Raw genomic sequence first — 13,283 nt, 5'->3', positions numbered from 1 at the left:
GGCTCTACTTTGGTTACTTGGTGATAGAGAATCTCAGGTGACAGTAGCTGCTGAAGAGTATTGCAGGGAAATCTCTGCTATAGAGATATGAATCCAGGGTCTTTGGGGTGATTTGCTGGAGAAAGTCATCTCCCTCCCCCGCGGCCCCCTCCCAGCTTCTGGCAGATGGTGTTCTTAGGACATTCCGAGAGGAAGTTGACACTCTGCCAGCCAGTGCTCACCACCTTGCCCAAGCTGAGGAATAGGTCATAGTCCCCTCTGGCCTGCTTAGGCCGACAAGCTTTTATCTAGCCTTTTCTGATTCCAAGTGCTTGGAGACAGCAGAGGCCAACGAAGGCTAGTGGAAAGATGTCCAGAGGCCTCACTTTCCTGCAGGGCCTCTGCCAAGGGAGGCAGCCACACACCTGTCAGAATCAGCAGAAGGTTTGCAGGCCACATCCACCAGGCACTGCAACACGACTTCATTGAGCTTGTGGTCCATCATCTATAGAGATTAAAAACAGCGCCTCTCTGCAGAATTTTCATGATGGGCAAATGGAAGAATGCAGGAAACGAACACAGAGGCTGTAGAGTTAATGTGGCATTGTCGGTGTTATTACTGTGATTAGCACGATTATTATTACTTATTGCTATGGTTATTGTTGCTATTACCATTATTACTACTACATTACTATTGCTACTAGTCCTACTTCTGTGATATGATAGCATGACTATGCCCTTACCCTTACAACTCATTCCTGTGATTATTGCAATTGTCATTGATCATTGGTTCAGTAAGTGCTACTATTATTTCTACTGCTCTTCATGAACGGGGGGCTGGATGGGTGGGGAGGAGTTCTATGGATCCTTTGACAACCATTAGTTTATCTCATCATCTTTCCACCTCAGCCACCCTTGAGTTAGGTGTCATTATTCCTGGGCCACAGATAATGAAACTGAAACACAGGTTGATACTAAAAAGCAGGATTTCCCAAACTTTTTTAGGACACCCAGAGTAATCAATACTGTCACCCTGGGGGTAAAAAACAAGGCTTTGTGGTGGGGGTCACGGGCCCCACCCAGCCATCTCAGGACAGAGGTGGCAACCTGTTGGCACACCTGGAGTCTGTTCCTGCACCCCATGGTGCTGGCCTTGACTGCAGGAGGCGGCCTCCTCTTTCTTTTGGTGTCTCGGAGGCCAGGTGAGCTCTTCCCAAGCGAGTGGCATCCCTGGCATCTGCTCACAAGGGTCTGCTTTTCCCTCCAGGTGTTGGAGGAGTCGAAATGCCTGGTACGGAGCTTCCTGAAGTCGGTGCTGGAAGATGTGAATGAGAAGGAATGCCTGATGCTGAAGCAGCTGTGGAGCTCCTCCAAAGGCCTGGACTCCCTGTTCAGCTACCTGCAGGACAAAATTTATGAAGTCTGAGGGCTCTGGCCCACTTGCCGCAGCTCTCAAGGGCATCTGACTCCAGCTTTGCCCCGTGCTTTGGAAATTGGAGCAGAGTGTGTGCCCGGCCAAGGAGTTTGTCAAGGCGTCTCTTAAAACCTAGGGTTGTGTCCATTTTCTCGTGTCCTTTGCTTGTTCCTCATTGGTTTGGTTTTGTGTCGCAGATGGGAAACGCAGCATACTTGGCCTCCCCTGTGCCCCCACCCCAACTGGCTCCAGAGCTACCGAGGGCTATGTCTTTCTTCCCAGGCCTCTGCCAGGGACTGTTGTCCTGTCCCTACTTGCTGAAATGCACCATCCTGGTCCCGGGCGGGGACAAGCCGTTCCCCGCCTTCCTGACTCAGGCTGTGTCTACACAGTGCCTCTGACTTGGCTCTCTCCGGTTACATGCAGATCTGGTGATAGGGGAGGATGCATCTTAGGGAATTTCCAGACCAATGAACAAAATGATCATGCAGAGCAGCCTCAGTCTCCTCTCTGATGCAGACCTGTGTGACTCTTAGGGTTTGGTCTCAAAACCTAATTGAGTGATTTACAAACCCAGATATTGTACCTTTAGGAATGTTTTGTTAAATATATATTTTTAAAACAATGTAAGTGGAAATTCTGATAATTTATGTGCGTTATATGTAAAGCTAGTTTTGCAAAAACATGAACTACTAGGACAATGTTTTTTCTTTAATCAGACTTATTTAATTTATTTATTTTTGTTTATATATTACGATAATCTGTCACTGACACAGATGTTATTTTCATACTGCCCCGGACCAAATCCCAAACCAGGTTCCTGTCGTTTGGTGCATTCTAGCAATGAACAGGTAGAAATAAGATGCAGAGAGACGGAAATGGGAGGATTTCAGTAGATAAAAGGAACGGCTCTGTACCAGGTCCTCTGCATGGAAAACAGTTTTCAGCTGGCACAACATCAGTTCTTTGGGCTCGTGCTTAAGGGAAATCTTGGGAGAGTTTTCTCTTCACTCTGCTGCCTTTCAGGAGACAAAGTGCCCTCCAGGCTGAGTGGTGCTGGCACAAACCCGGGCCCTCGCTGTGTGGTGTCGGGAGGAGGTGGGGAATACGCCTTGCCTGCGAATTGACTACATGGGCCCTAGGGTGCCACATTTTTCTTTGGGACAACTGCTGACCTTGGATTTCAGAGTCCATTCTCTTCCATGTGCAGTGAGGTCTGGATAGGGCTGCCCTGAGCTGTCAGTAGGTCTGAATTTTTTTACCTCCAGAAGCCCAGGTGATCTATTCTCCTGGTAGTTTCACATAAGGGAGCAGTAACCGGGGTTCATGTCTCCTGCTTTAAGGCCACTGGGCTACCCGGGGACCCCAGGGCTGAATAGACAACATCAGATCATAGTCCTTGGCTCAGGGAGGGGTTGGGTTTGATTTTGCTTGGTGAGGAGAAAAATGAGAGATTAGAGCAGAGAAATGAGCATGCTCGGGGTTGTAGTCATATACCCAAGAAAGTAAGGTTCTCATGTGCATTCTCAGAGGCCCCTCTTCTATTCCTCCATGTTGCCACCTGCCTCCCTTGACCCTTCCTTGGAGAGAGTTGAGTAGAGCAGTTAAGAGTTAGACACAGCTGGGGAGATGAGGGGGGCTGAGAAGGAGAAGGTCATTGCCACAGTTGTCTCTCCTCTGGTCTGTCTTCTCTAGGCCAGGCAGGTGAGAAGATTCATGGTGTGAGCTTTGAACAGGTTGTGTGCCTACTTTAGAGCTACATGTCCTTTACACAGAAGATCTGAAGTTTCTCTGGACTATTGATCCCAAGACAGCCTAGTTCCCTCTCAGGAAAGCCTCTTTCTTTTTTGAGTTTCCCCATGACTTTACAAAGGTCAAGGAGGAGAGGAAACCTCTCCCCTTCTCCTTCCTTCTCCTTTATCCTGTGCCGTTTTGGCCATGGGGAGCCAGCAGGGGACAGCACATGTCCTGAACCCAGCCAGAGGAAGATGGAATGGATGTCCTGTGTGCCCCTCCCTCATCCATGTGGGGTCCTGTGGACCACCAGGCATTACTTGCAGGGGAACATCCAAAAGCCTGTGGTCACATCCCCGGCGGGGTTTTGTCTCTTCCTTTGAGAAAGCATGTGTGCTCCCAGGGCCCCTGGAGAAGCCTCGTCTTGTATGTCCCGGCAGGTGATCTCTTTGCCATTGCTAATCCCTCCACAGAAAGAGCCCCCTGCTTTGTCTTCCTTCTGAAGCAGCTAAATTGACGGAAGGAGGGTCAGTTTTTTCTTGCTGGAGATGGAAGAGATACTTCAGAATCCCTTTTGGTCGGTGTCTATATCTGTTCCCGGCTGAAGGAGCCTGAAAGGTTTTATTTAACCTTGGAAGTAACATCCGATCCAATCTTGTAAACGACTGCGTGACGGCGAAGTCAGGAAGGTGAAACCCTCCATGAGGTGAGGTGCTTGGGGATACAGGTCCTGAGTATGACAGAAGGTGGTTTAAAGGACACATTTTTGTTTGTTTGTTTCTGTGTTGTGTTGTCTGCGTACAGTCACCTCAAGAAGTATGTTCCACAAATTGCTCAAAAGTTGGTGAAATGTGTTTGCTAACAGGGTAGACCAAACTACTGAATTCTTTGCTTTCTGGATGGTTGTTTTGATAACATGTAGATGAGATCCAGGTAACTCCCTCTCTTCCCGCACCCCGCCCTGCACCCTGCATTGCCCCCTTCCCACCCCTGTCTGTCACGTCCAGCGCTGGGGCAAGACTGTGGGGGATTGTTCCTGGTCTTGCCAACCCCATCCCAGAATGGCCTTTGGGGTCAAAAGGACAGCTGTGTATCCTCTTTTGCCATGGAAACTTCCAGGCAGTCCACTCTGTGTCGACTGTGAGCCATGCGTGGAAGTCTCTTTTCCTCTCTGCTCTGGCCCCTGGCATCTTGTCCTGGAACCACTCGAGGACTGTTCGCCGAGCATCACTAAGATGGCCAGACCACCCCCCCTCTGCATTTGGAAGCCACAAACTGATGCTGAGTTACTCACACATCCCCTCTGGCTTTGGAATAATGTTTGTGGGTAAAAACTATCAAATATTAGCCTCTAAGAATGAAATTGGATAACTGTGAGAAGATAGTAGAGAATTGATTTGAAATATCATTCTTGTTTGGTATAGAGGAAACTAGGAGAGATTCTCTCTGAAGCATGAAAATAGGTTTTTCCCACATGAAGTTGAGGGTAAGAACGGGAAAAATAACCATCACAATAGACTTTGATCAATGCAGCTGTATCTTTGAATATCCACATTTAAAAACAGCCTTGACTGAAGACTGAATTGCATTTCCCATTATTAACTGTTGGTTTAAAAAATTTTGCAAACTTTTTTTTAATTTGGAATTTAGTCACATTCATGAAATTTTCCAATCTAGTTTCTGTGGAAATTTTTGTAACAAAGAGAAACAAATAGAATCATATTCAAATCTTCCTAAGTGAACATTTAAAATGCAGAATTGCTTCTCTTCTGTGTTTCTGTATTCAGATACTTAGATCTGTTGTATATATTAGTTTAGACACACTCACTAATATACACAGTATTTAAGACTCTAAATGAGATTTCTTAAGTATTTTATTTTCTTCTCTGTAAATGGTTTTGTATAATCTTTAAAAATCTACACTTTGCCTTTGTAGATATTTAAGGGAAACCATTTGGGGGTTGTCTTGCATGTATATTTTTGTTGTAGATAAGTGTTGCTTAGTTATTTCTGCAAATTTTGGTTGAAATGCTTACAGACTTTAATACAGTATATATTTTCAGAATATAAACTTTTATATTTCTGTGATAAGTTAGGATATGCGTTTTAGGCAATCTTTTCCATCAATATCACTTGTTCTTTCAGAAAATAGCATACTGGTTTGGTGCCAATGTTGTCCCCCTACCCACCTCCCTGTTCGAATCTAATGCTCTTATATTGTGAAAGAGCAGGTTAATTTATTTTTTCTCAAAGTAATTGAGGTTGACGTATAATTTGAAAATGTATTGAATTTGTGAATAAGCCTTACCATTAGGATCAGTAAATTTCCCAGCCCTCACAACTACATATGTAGTTAAGATCTCCCCATACATTCTCACTGTGTGGCAGTTGATGGAGTTTGTGAGCAGAGCCTTAAGCTTGTTGCAAAAAAAAATACAAACAAAAAAATAAGGGTAATACGGGTTGTTTCTTCCAAACAACAGGAGCCACGTCAATGGGCTGAAAGGGTTTGGTTGAGCTGATGGCAGCAGGGGCCAGACAGGCACCTTGGTGAATGTCCTTGGCCATACGAGTGGGTCAAGGACAGGTTTTCCTAGCCACCCTTGTGGCATAGACATAGTTTAGCATGGTCATGGGGAAGGATGCTGGTTCATCTTTTATTCTGAACACATGGCACTTCCTACTCTGACCTTGGCAGTTGACCTTCCTGAGTTCCTGGTGGATAACCTGGAACACAGTCTGGCTGAGGTCAGCACTCCTTGAGAGAGGTTCACAAAGTTTACACATGAGTCTTACTGTACAGACAATCCGAAGGCGATTTCAGTGGCAGCATCAGCATTCCCCTTTGTCTGGAGTGTCTGATCCATGAACTTTGGGTGTTATGCCCTGCTCAACCTGAGCTTAGCAGGCAGGGCCACATGAGACACTGAACAGAGACACATCAGCTTGTGGACAGGATGTCCACCAAGTCTGCCCAATCAAATCAACTAGAATTTGGAGCTACTTATTTTTTGACAGTTACGATTCCTTTCAAACTTGGCACACTTCCATAGTTACCAACTGACTCTCCTTCCCAAGGCTTGAAAGATGACCTTGAGAACAGGGCAGTAGGATGGCTAACGTCAAATAAGTTGCTTGGCTCATCTCTAGCAAGAGGTGTTCATAAAGTCAACGTACCTACCATTAGCCTGGAGATTTGCCTCAAATTTGTTTACAGAAAATGGAAAGTCTGGTTTCAGCTTCAGCTCTGGCATCCCTGTAGGCTGACCAATCCCTCGTTGGCTGGGTGGTCATGAAGGTGGACCTCACAAAGGGGACTCTAGGATGTTCAGAGGATGTAGAGTTTTCCATTTAGTGTTTGATTTGTCCCTGTGCCATCTGTCTCAGCTTGAAGTCATTCACTGATGTCCGTGTTGATAGGATTGTGAAAATATATTGCCTTTCATAAAACCAAGGACCAAAGAATTCCATTTTCAACAAAGCACGAGTTTCATAGATGGTGGCACATCTGGAGAGAGGTGTGTATGCATGCTCCCTGGCACCGAGAAGTTGCTCGATTCCACAGCCTCGCCCTCCTCCCTGGCTGGCCATACAGATGGATTTGTTGTCCCCTTGAAGGCTCCGAAAGATGAGTTTCTCTGAAACTTGCTTTCTCAGGCGAGGTGGGTGTTTCTGCTGTGTAGTCTCAGCCTGTAACCATATCATAAAAAGTGGAGATCTGGCATTCTTCCAGGTTTTCTGAGCAGTGTAGACCGCTCCATCTGAAGAGGAACCCTCAGTGCAAGTTCTTCAGATGTATCTACACTGAGCAGCGAGATCCTGCAGTTGCCAAATTTCCATGTGCTTTTTGTTCTACATCGACCCATTCCAATCACTGTTTGGCATGAGAAGAATTTCCTTCCATCCCCACACCAGGTGATGCTCCATTCCCATTCATGATGACATCATTCATCCATGGACTGCTTGCGAGGTCATTGATGCTAAACAAGTGGTATTCTACTGGTAAGGCTTATTACCAAACTTCTGATAATGAAGCAGGCTACCAAAAACTTACCCAGCCCACCTAGGAGTGTTGGGATTTGATCGTGGACGTAGCACACACACCAAAATCCAAGGAGACCTTTGCAAATTAGGCTACTTGTTTTCTTTTGGCAGGTTATCATGGGAGAGTCTTTAACTAGTTCTGAGTCTTTGTAAGTATGAGTACTTCATAGAATTATAAAGCAGGTACAGCTGACCCTTTCTCACCACGCTGTAAATATTTCTGAGACTGGGTGCAGTACTGAGGGATTATAATCTTCTGACTTATCAAATGCTGACTGTCTAGAGCAAATCGTACACTCTCTTTGTGAATGGTCCTGTAACGTGTGTGAACACATTTCTGGGTGCCTTAGAAGTTGTATTTTTCATGTGTGCTAATATGCAGTATTTATACATTGTGAGAGGCTGCTTTGAATAAAAAGGTTGAAACTTTGTCTGCATTCGCTTGTGTTCCCCCTTTCACAGCCTGTATGTAAATCTCACAAATAGGTTCTGTGGTTTCTGAACAGAGAAGTTTCTGGGGCCTCTAGGGATTTGATGCTTCTGCTGCTTCTGGATAGTGGACGGGTTCCTGGGAAACATAGGTACCACCACTCACGGATGTGAGGCTTGAAGCTTAAGTTATCAGAGAGTCGTGGTGGGGGACTCTGGTAGTTTAAGTCCAGAGGACCCTAGAATGGGAAGGGCATCATGGGTTCATTTTCAGGGGGCTTATGTACTTCCTTCCCCAGTATACATGGAATGTTCCTTGCACAGGACTCCATACTCAATAGTGAGAAACCTCTGCGGAACTTAGTCTTGTTCAGTCCTGGCTGCTGCCGTGGCAATCGATGCTATTCGTCACTATGGGATTATGCAAAGTCCTCCACATGTGTGACCTCGTTGCTTCATTCAACACAAGATGAAATGCACGTTAATGAAGGCCCTGGCCCCTAGAGCCTGGCCCCAAGAGAAGTTGTGGGGCGGGGCCTGCAGGAAAGAGAGAGAAGACTTTCAGGGGTTCACGGCCACAAGAATTCTGGGGAAGGGGTTTGCATGATGTGATCTTCTACCTGTCAGAGCATCCACCCTGCTCTTAGCTGGGCACTCTCCCTCCCCCTTCCTCCTCTTCCCCCACCACTCAGAGGCACAGGTTTCTCAGACTGATGTCAAAGAATTGGGGGTCTAGGAATGTGAGAATGGTGGGTCATTGTGCCGTGAGTCTTGAACTGTCCACAGTGCATCCTAGGAGAACCCGTTCTTACATAATCGCCGACACCCTGGGATCTAGAAGACGCACAGCATGCATTGCTTGTTTTCCATCTGGCCCCTTTCAGTGGTGGGGCCAGCCATGAGGGAGTCCAGGATCTTCCCTCTGCTGGCCTTTTCCTTTTTCTTTCTGTTGCTCGTGTCGTCATTGTCGTCAGCTTTGCTTTGCATGCCTCTTTGCCCTTTCTTCAAGATCAGGACTTGTAACAGACTCACTCTGTGACAATATAGGCACCAGCTGGCTGAGCACAGCACAAGGAGACCAATAAGAGACTCTCGCCATTGTCCACCTGCCCTGACGAAAGTGTGGATCTGGGATGGGGCAGTTGAGGGGGTTAGAAGTGCGATTCAGAGTGTATTTTGAAGACAGACCAGGATTTGCTTCTTGGATTGGTCGTGGAGTTGGAGAGAGGCTGCAAGGCCGAGGCTGGGATTTGGGGCTGGAGCAGCTGGAAAGATAGAAATGTACCTGAGGCAGGGACAGCTCTCTGGACTTTGGGGGAACAGGTCTGAGTGGGGGGGTGCTAGGAGCCCAGAGGAAACCTGGTATCATGTGCCCAGGGTCTTTGACCTTTCTCAGGCATCAGGGATAACAACTGTGCCTGCTTCCTAGGGATTTTTAAATAATAAAGTGGGATTTACACATTTATATTATTTATAATGAGGACTTTGCATTTATATATGTAATGTATGTATACATGAGATTTCATGTATATGACATGTATAAAGCTAGATTATATACAATAAGACAGTTGTTGGAATATAGCCTTTTGATGATTAAGATTTGCATAATGAGATTTATACGTACATGTGAAATCGTATCTACCTAGCAGTTAGAATAGATGTTAGCATCACTGTATCATGATTTTTGGATTTTTCATATATGTGCAAGGTTTTATATATTTTATATAAATTAAATTTGTAATAAAATGACCATTTTTAGGATAGTTGTTGGCATATAATCACTATGGAATGATTAAATAATATTTATATGTAAGTATACATATGAGGCTTTACATAGATAAGATTTATACACATGCATGAAAGATGTATATAAAGGACATTATGTGCATAGAGAGATGAGATTTTACCTACATATAAAATGTTTAGAATAGTTGTTGGCACATAGTCATTCTTTACTGGTGAAATTAGACGGGATGTGTACTAGATCTAATTTTAAATGACATTAGATAGATACATGAATATCTGAATAGCTGGATACACACACACACACACACATACACACTTACACACACACACCCTTTAGGACAGCTGTTGGCTTGGAGTTGCTGAATCGAAAGTGGCTGTTACTACCTCTGCAGGCCATCGCGGTGCAGAGCTGTGCATGTAAGGCAGGGAACTCAGCACATGCTGGCATTGGCACCACATCCGGGCCCAAGAGTCAGCCTGATGGAAAGGTGTGTGGTCTCCCAGATGAGATCCTGTCTCTGCTGCTAACCAGGCATGGATCCAGGGAGGTTCCCTGGCTGTGACACCTGGCACAACCTCTCTGTCTGTGACACCTGCAAGACCTGGTCTGCACCAGCTTACCAAGGGATCATGAGGATTGCATGAGTGGGTGGGAAGCCTGAGACTTCTTGGGGATCCATAAAGCAGCCCCCACCAGAAGCTCTTGGGTTTAGGTTTCTAGTGAGCGCTGTAGTTCTCCATCCTTCAGCCTCCTTTCTGGAAACGTGGACATGATGAGTGGACCAGGGGAGTTCTAAGCCTAGCTGTAATCAGCATCCAGAGCTGTCTGCTCAGGGCATCGATCTGTAGTGGCTGGCCACAAGCCAGACCTCAGGAGCCAGTGACAGACTAGAGAGGAGCCACTGTGGAGAGTCCAGGATGGAGGGTAGGAGGGGGACCCTGTCTCCAAGATGGTGTGGAGACTACCCAGGGCATGAGGCAGGTGGAAGCACCAGTGTGTGTGGTTCAACAATAGTTCTTCCCCCAGGACTCAATCTATAAGAAACGGGGGGAAATTTGGCTGAAGGAAATGATAGGAGTGAGCAAGGGCCAGTATGTTAGAAATTCTAGGTCTTCGTGGAAAGAATGTTAAATCTCTTACTGGTTTGGATGAATGACACAATCTTCATTTCCTAGTCTGTACAATGGACATAGTGACTCCTATGACAGGTGATGACGAGGCTTATGTAAGTTACATGCAGGAAGATGCTTAGGAGAAGGACTGACACATGACAGGTGCCCCATATCAGTGTAGACTTCCTGGCATCCACCAGCTCCCAGCAGAAATATGTCTGAAGAATGGGCATGGGGAGGGAAAAAGCTGAGAGAAGAGGGTTTCTGGGACTCTTTCAACAGGGTCTGACATCCAAGCTGGTGTAATTCAAGAAGTGCCCAGAGACACTACCCACGGGGGAGATCCCCCAGCCAGATGGTGACTTGTGGGCTGTAACTTAACCTCCTGGATTAAGGACCTTAAAAATGACTTGTGGCTATGGGATGGTTGGGGTCCTCAGGTGTATCCACTCACTGGGTGTTGCAAAACCCACTCTCATGCCCACACCCTAGAGCTTGCAGGACTCAGAGTTCTAGGGTAGGGAAGCTGGTCCTTGCGAATTCCAGCTATTGTCCATTCCAGAGCCCTGGGCTTTGCCAGGACAGATGGCAAATAAGCTGTATCGAGGTGATAGGGGACTGACAGCTGTAGTTCTGTGCACACTTGGGGTCCCCTGGTATACCACCTGTGTGACCACCCTTGTTTACTATTTTACTTCCAGAGGAGATGTGGGGACTGCTTCCTCAATCATTTGGATGGCAATAAACTGTTACTGACAAAGAGAAAATTTAGACTTGTGGGCTAATTCCTGGTGGGATAGATCTTGATTGACAGTTTTCTTTTTTTTTTTCTTTAGAAGCATGTGGTTATGTTTTTAAGATTGTAACTGCTGTGACCACATTTCCTGTCTGATTGTAGAGTCTTTCTTTCTCTCCCCTTTCACCCTCTGTGTGTCTTTAATTGTCCCTTCTGTTATCATCATTGCACTGTCCCTGGGGCAGCAGGCTCAAGACAGTATTTGGAATCACACTGTGCTGGGTTCAAATCCTCACTCCACCACTGTGTGACAGGTTGTGATGACATGGCCCTGCTTGGCTTCAGAAATCTCTTCTAGCTTGTGTGTCCTTAAGGATTAAGAAATAACTTGCAGACAGATTATTGAATAATTTGCCCTAATTTCAGGATACTTCCTTTATTATAAAGGTTGCAATCCCTCTGGGATAATAATAATAATAATAATAATTATTATTATTATTATTATTATTATTTGCATTTGTATTTTAAGGGTCCCAATCTCTTTTAGTGCCTCTCTTTAATAGGTGAGACCATTGGGGCTCAGAGAGGTGAAATGATTTGCCCAAGGACATACAGCAGGAAGCTGTGAACAGGCAAAAATTTACCCCTTACATCCCATATGCCCTTGTTCTGAACCCCCCAATGGATAACAACTTACATATACACAGCACAAGTATAAAAATCAGAAAATCTATATTAATAACAATATTATGATTTAGTTATTCAGATTTTGGCAAATGTCCTTTTGTTTTTTGGTCTAGGATCACACATCACATTTAGATGTTCTTAGTGTCTAATCTGGAACATTCCTTCACCATTCTGAGATTTTCTTGACCATGACAATTTGAAAAGAATATAACAAGCTAGTTATATTTTGTAGAATACCCCTCAATTTGTCATCTTTTTTCGTTACTCATTTCAGTCTACGCACTTTTGGCAAGAAAATCGCAGAGGAGATGTTGCGTCTTTTTCAGTGCATCATGACTAGAGGCACACAATGTTCATTGTTCCCTTAGTGGTTAAATTACCCTGATCATTTGGATTTATATTCCAAGGGTTCTGTTCTTTGAATTGCACCAAGCTAACCACATTCTCATTTCTGCATACTGTACTCAAACTGTCAGATTTGATACTGTCATTAAAGCAGTTGAAAATAATATTAAGTGATACTGCAACTCAAAATGTTGCTTTTACAATGTGAGTTTGCTTGAGGGCAAAAATGATTTTGAATCTCTGACACTTTTTTTAAAGATTTATTTATTTGTACAAGAACGGGGGTGCAAGCCAGATGTGCGGGAGGGTGAGAGGATCCACCAGAGACAGAGTGGGGACCAGAACAGGCAGACTGACTGAAACACACTGCTGTGGGGAGCAGTGGGAGAGACAGGAGAGGTCTGCCTTGCCATGTGGGTTGTTCTGCAGCCAGCGGGGGTTGAACCAGCACTGTAGAGGCTGTGGACAGCTTCACAGCACTGCGGTTAACCGCCTGCGCCACCAGGAAGCCCAGAATCTCTGACATTTTTTGTGCCTTGCACAGAGAAAAAGCCAAGATGTTTGTTGAATGAATAACTAGATAAAAGAATGAATCAGTTTCTCAGTTCACTATGTTATTTGAGGGCAGAAAAATGTACCTCCTTTACCCCTTTACTTTCCATAATGCCTGCAAACAGTAGGTGCTCAATGAAATTGGAGTGAAACTTTTTTGTAGGAGGAAGACAGAAATGGCAACTTTGTCTTTCCAAGGTTTTTCTTGCAGTGATTTCTCTTTTCTAAAGAAATGTGTTTTATCTTTATGCTTTCTTAATTGAAAATAATACTGAATTATAACATTATATAAGTTTTGGGTATGCATCATTGAGAATAAAGATGTAAGAATAAAATAAAAAAAAGAAATGTGTTCCTGCTTGATCCTAGGTACGTAAAAAGAAATAATAGTTTTCTCATCTTTGGTTGTTCTTTGTGTTTCTACAGAGACCAAGGCCATTTAGATTAAGAAAGCTGCTAAATGATTTGGGGCTGTGATTAAATTCTGAGATGGCTTCAAGCCCC

The 13,283-nt window shown here is 44.8% G+C and overlaps 1 protein-coding gene across 1 annotated transcript in view; it reads left to right on the top strand.

Annotated features, from left to right (window-relative positions):
* CDYL2 (chromodomain Y like 2) overlaps positions 1-8,348 on the top strand; it is a 163,665-nt gene extending 155,317 nt beyond the window's left edge. The window contains exon 7 of the mRNA XM_037516205.2: positions 1,247-8,348. Within this exon, the coding sequence (XP_037372102.2) occupies positions 1,247-1,405 (159 nt within the window). The 3' untranslated portion in view covers positions 1,406-8,348. The remainder of the gene's footprint in view (positions 1-1,246) is intronic.
* The last annotated feature ends 4,935 nt before the right edge of the window (positions 8,349-13,283 follow it).

This window comes from Talpa occidentalis, unplaced genomic scaffold (assembly GCF_014898055.3).
Source record: "Talpa occidentalis isolate TD23 unplaced genomic scaffold, MPIMG_talOcc4v2.1 talOcc4.17, whole genome shotgun sequence".
In the NCBI taxonomy this organism is placed as follows: domain Eukaryota; kingdom Metazoa; phylum Chordata; class Mammalia; order Eulipotyphla; family Talpidae; genus Talpa; species Talpa occidentalis.
This window is presented reverse-complemented; position numbering and strand designations above follow the sequence as displayed.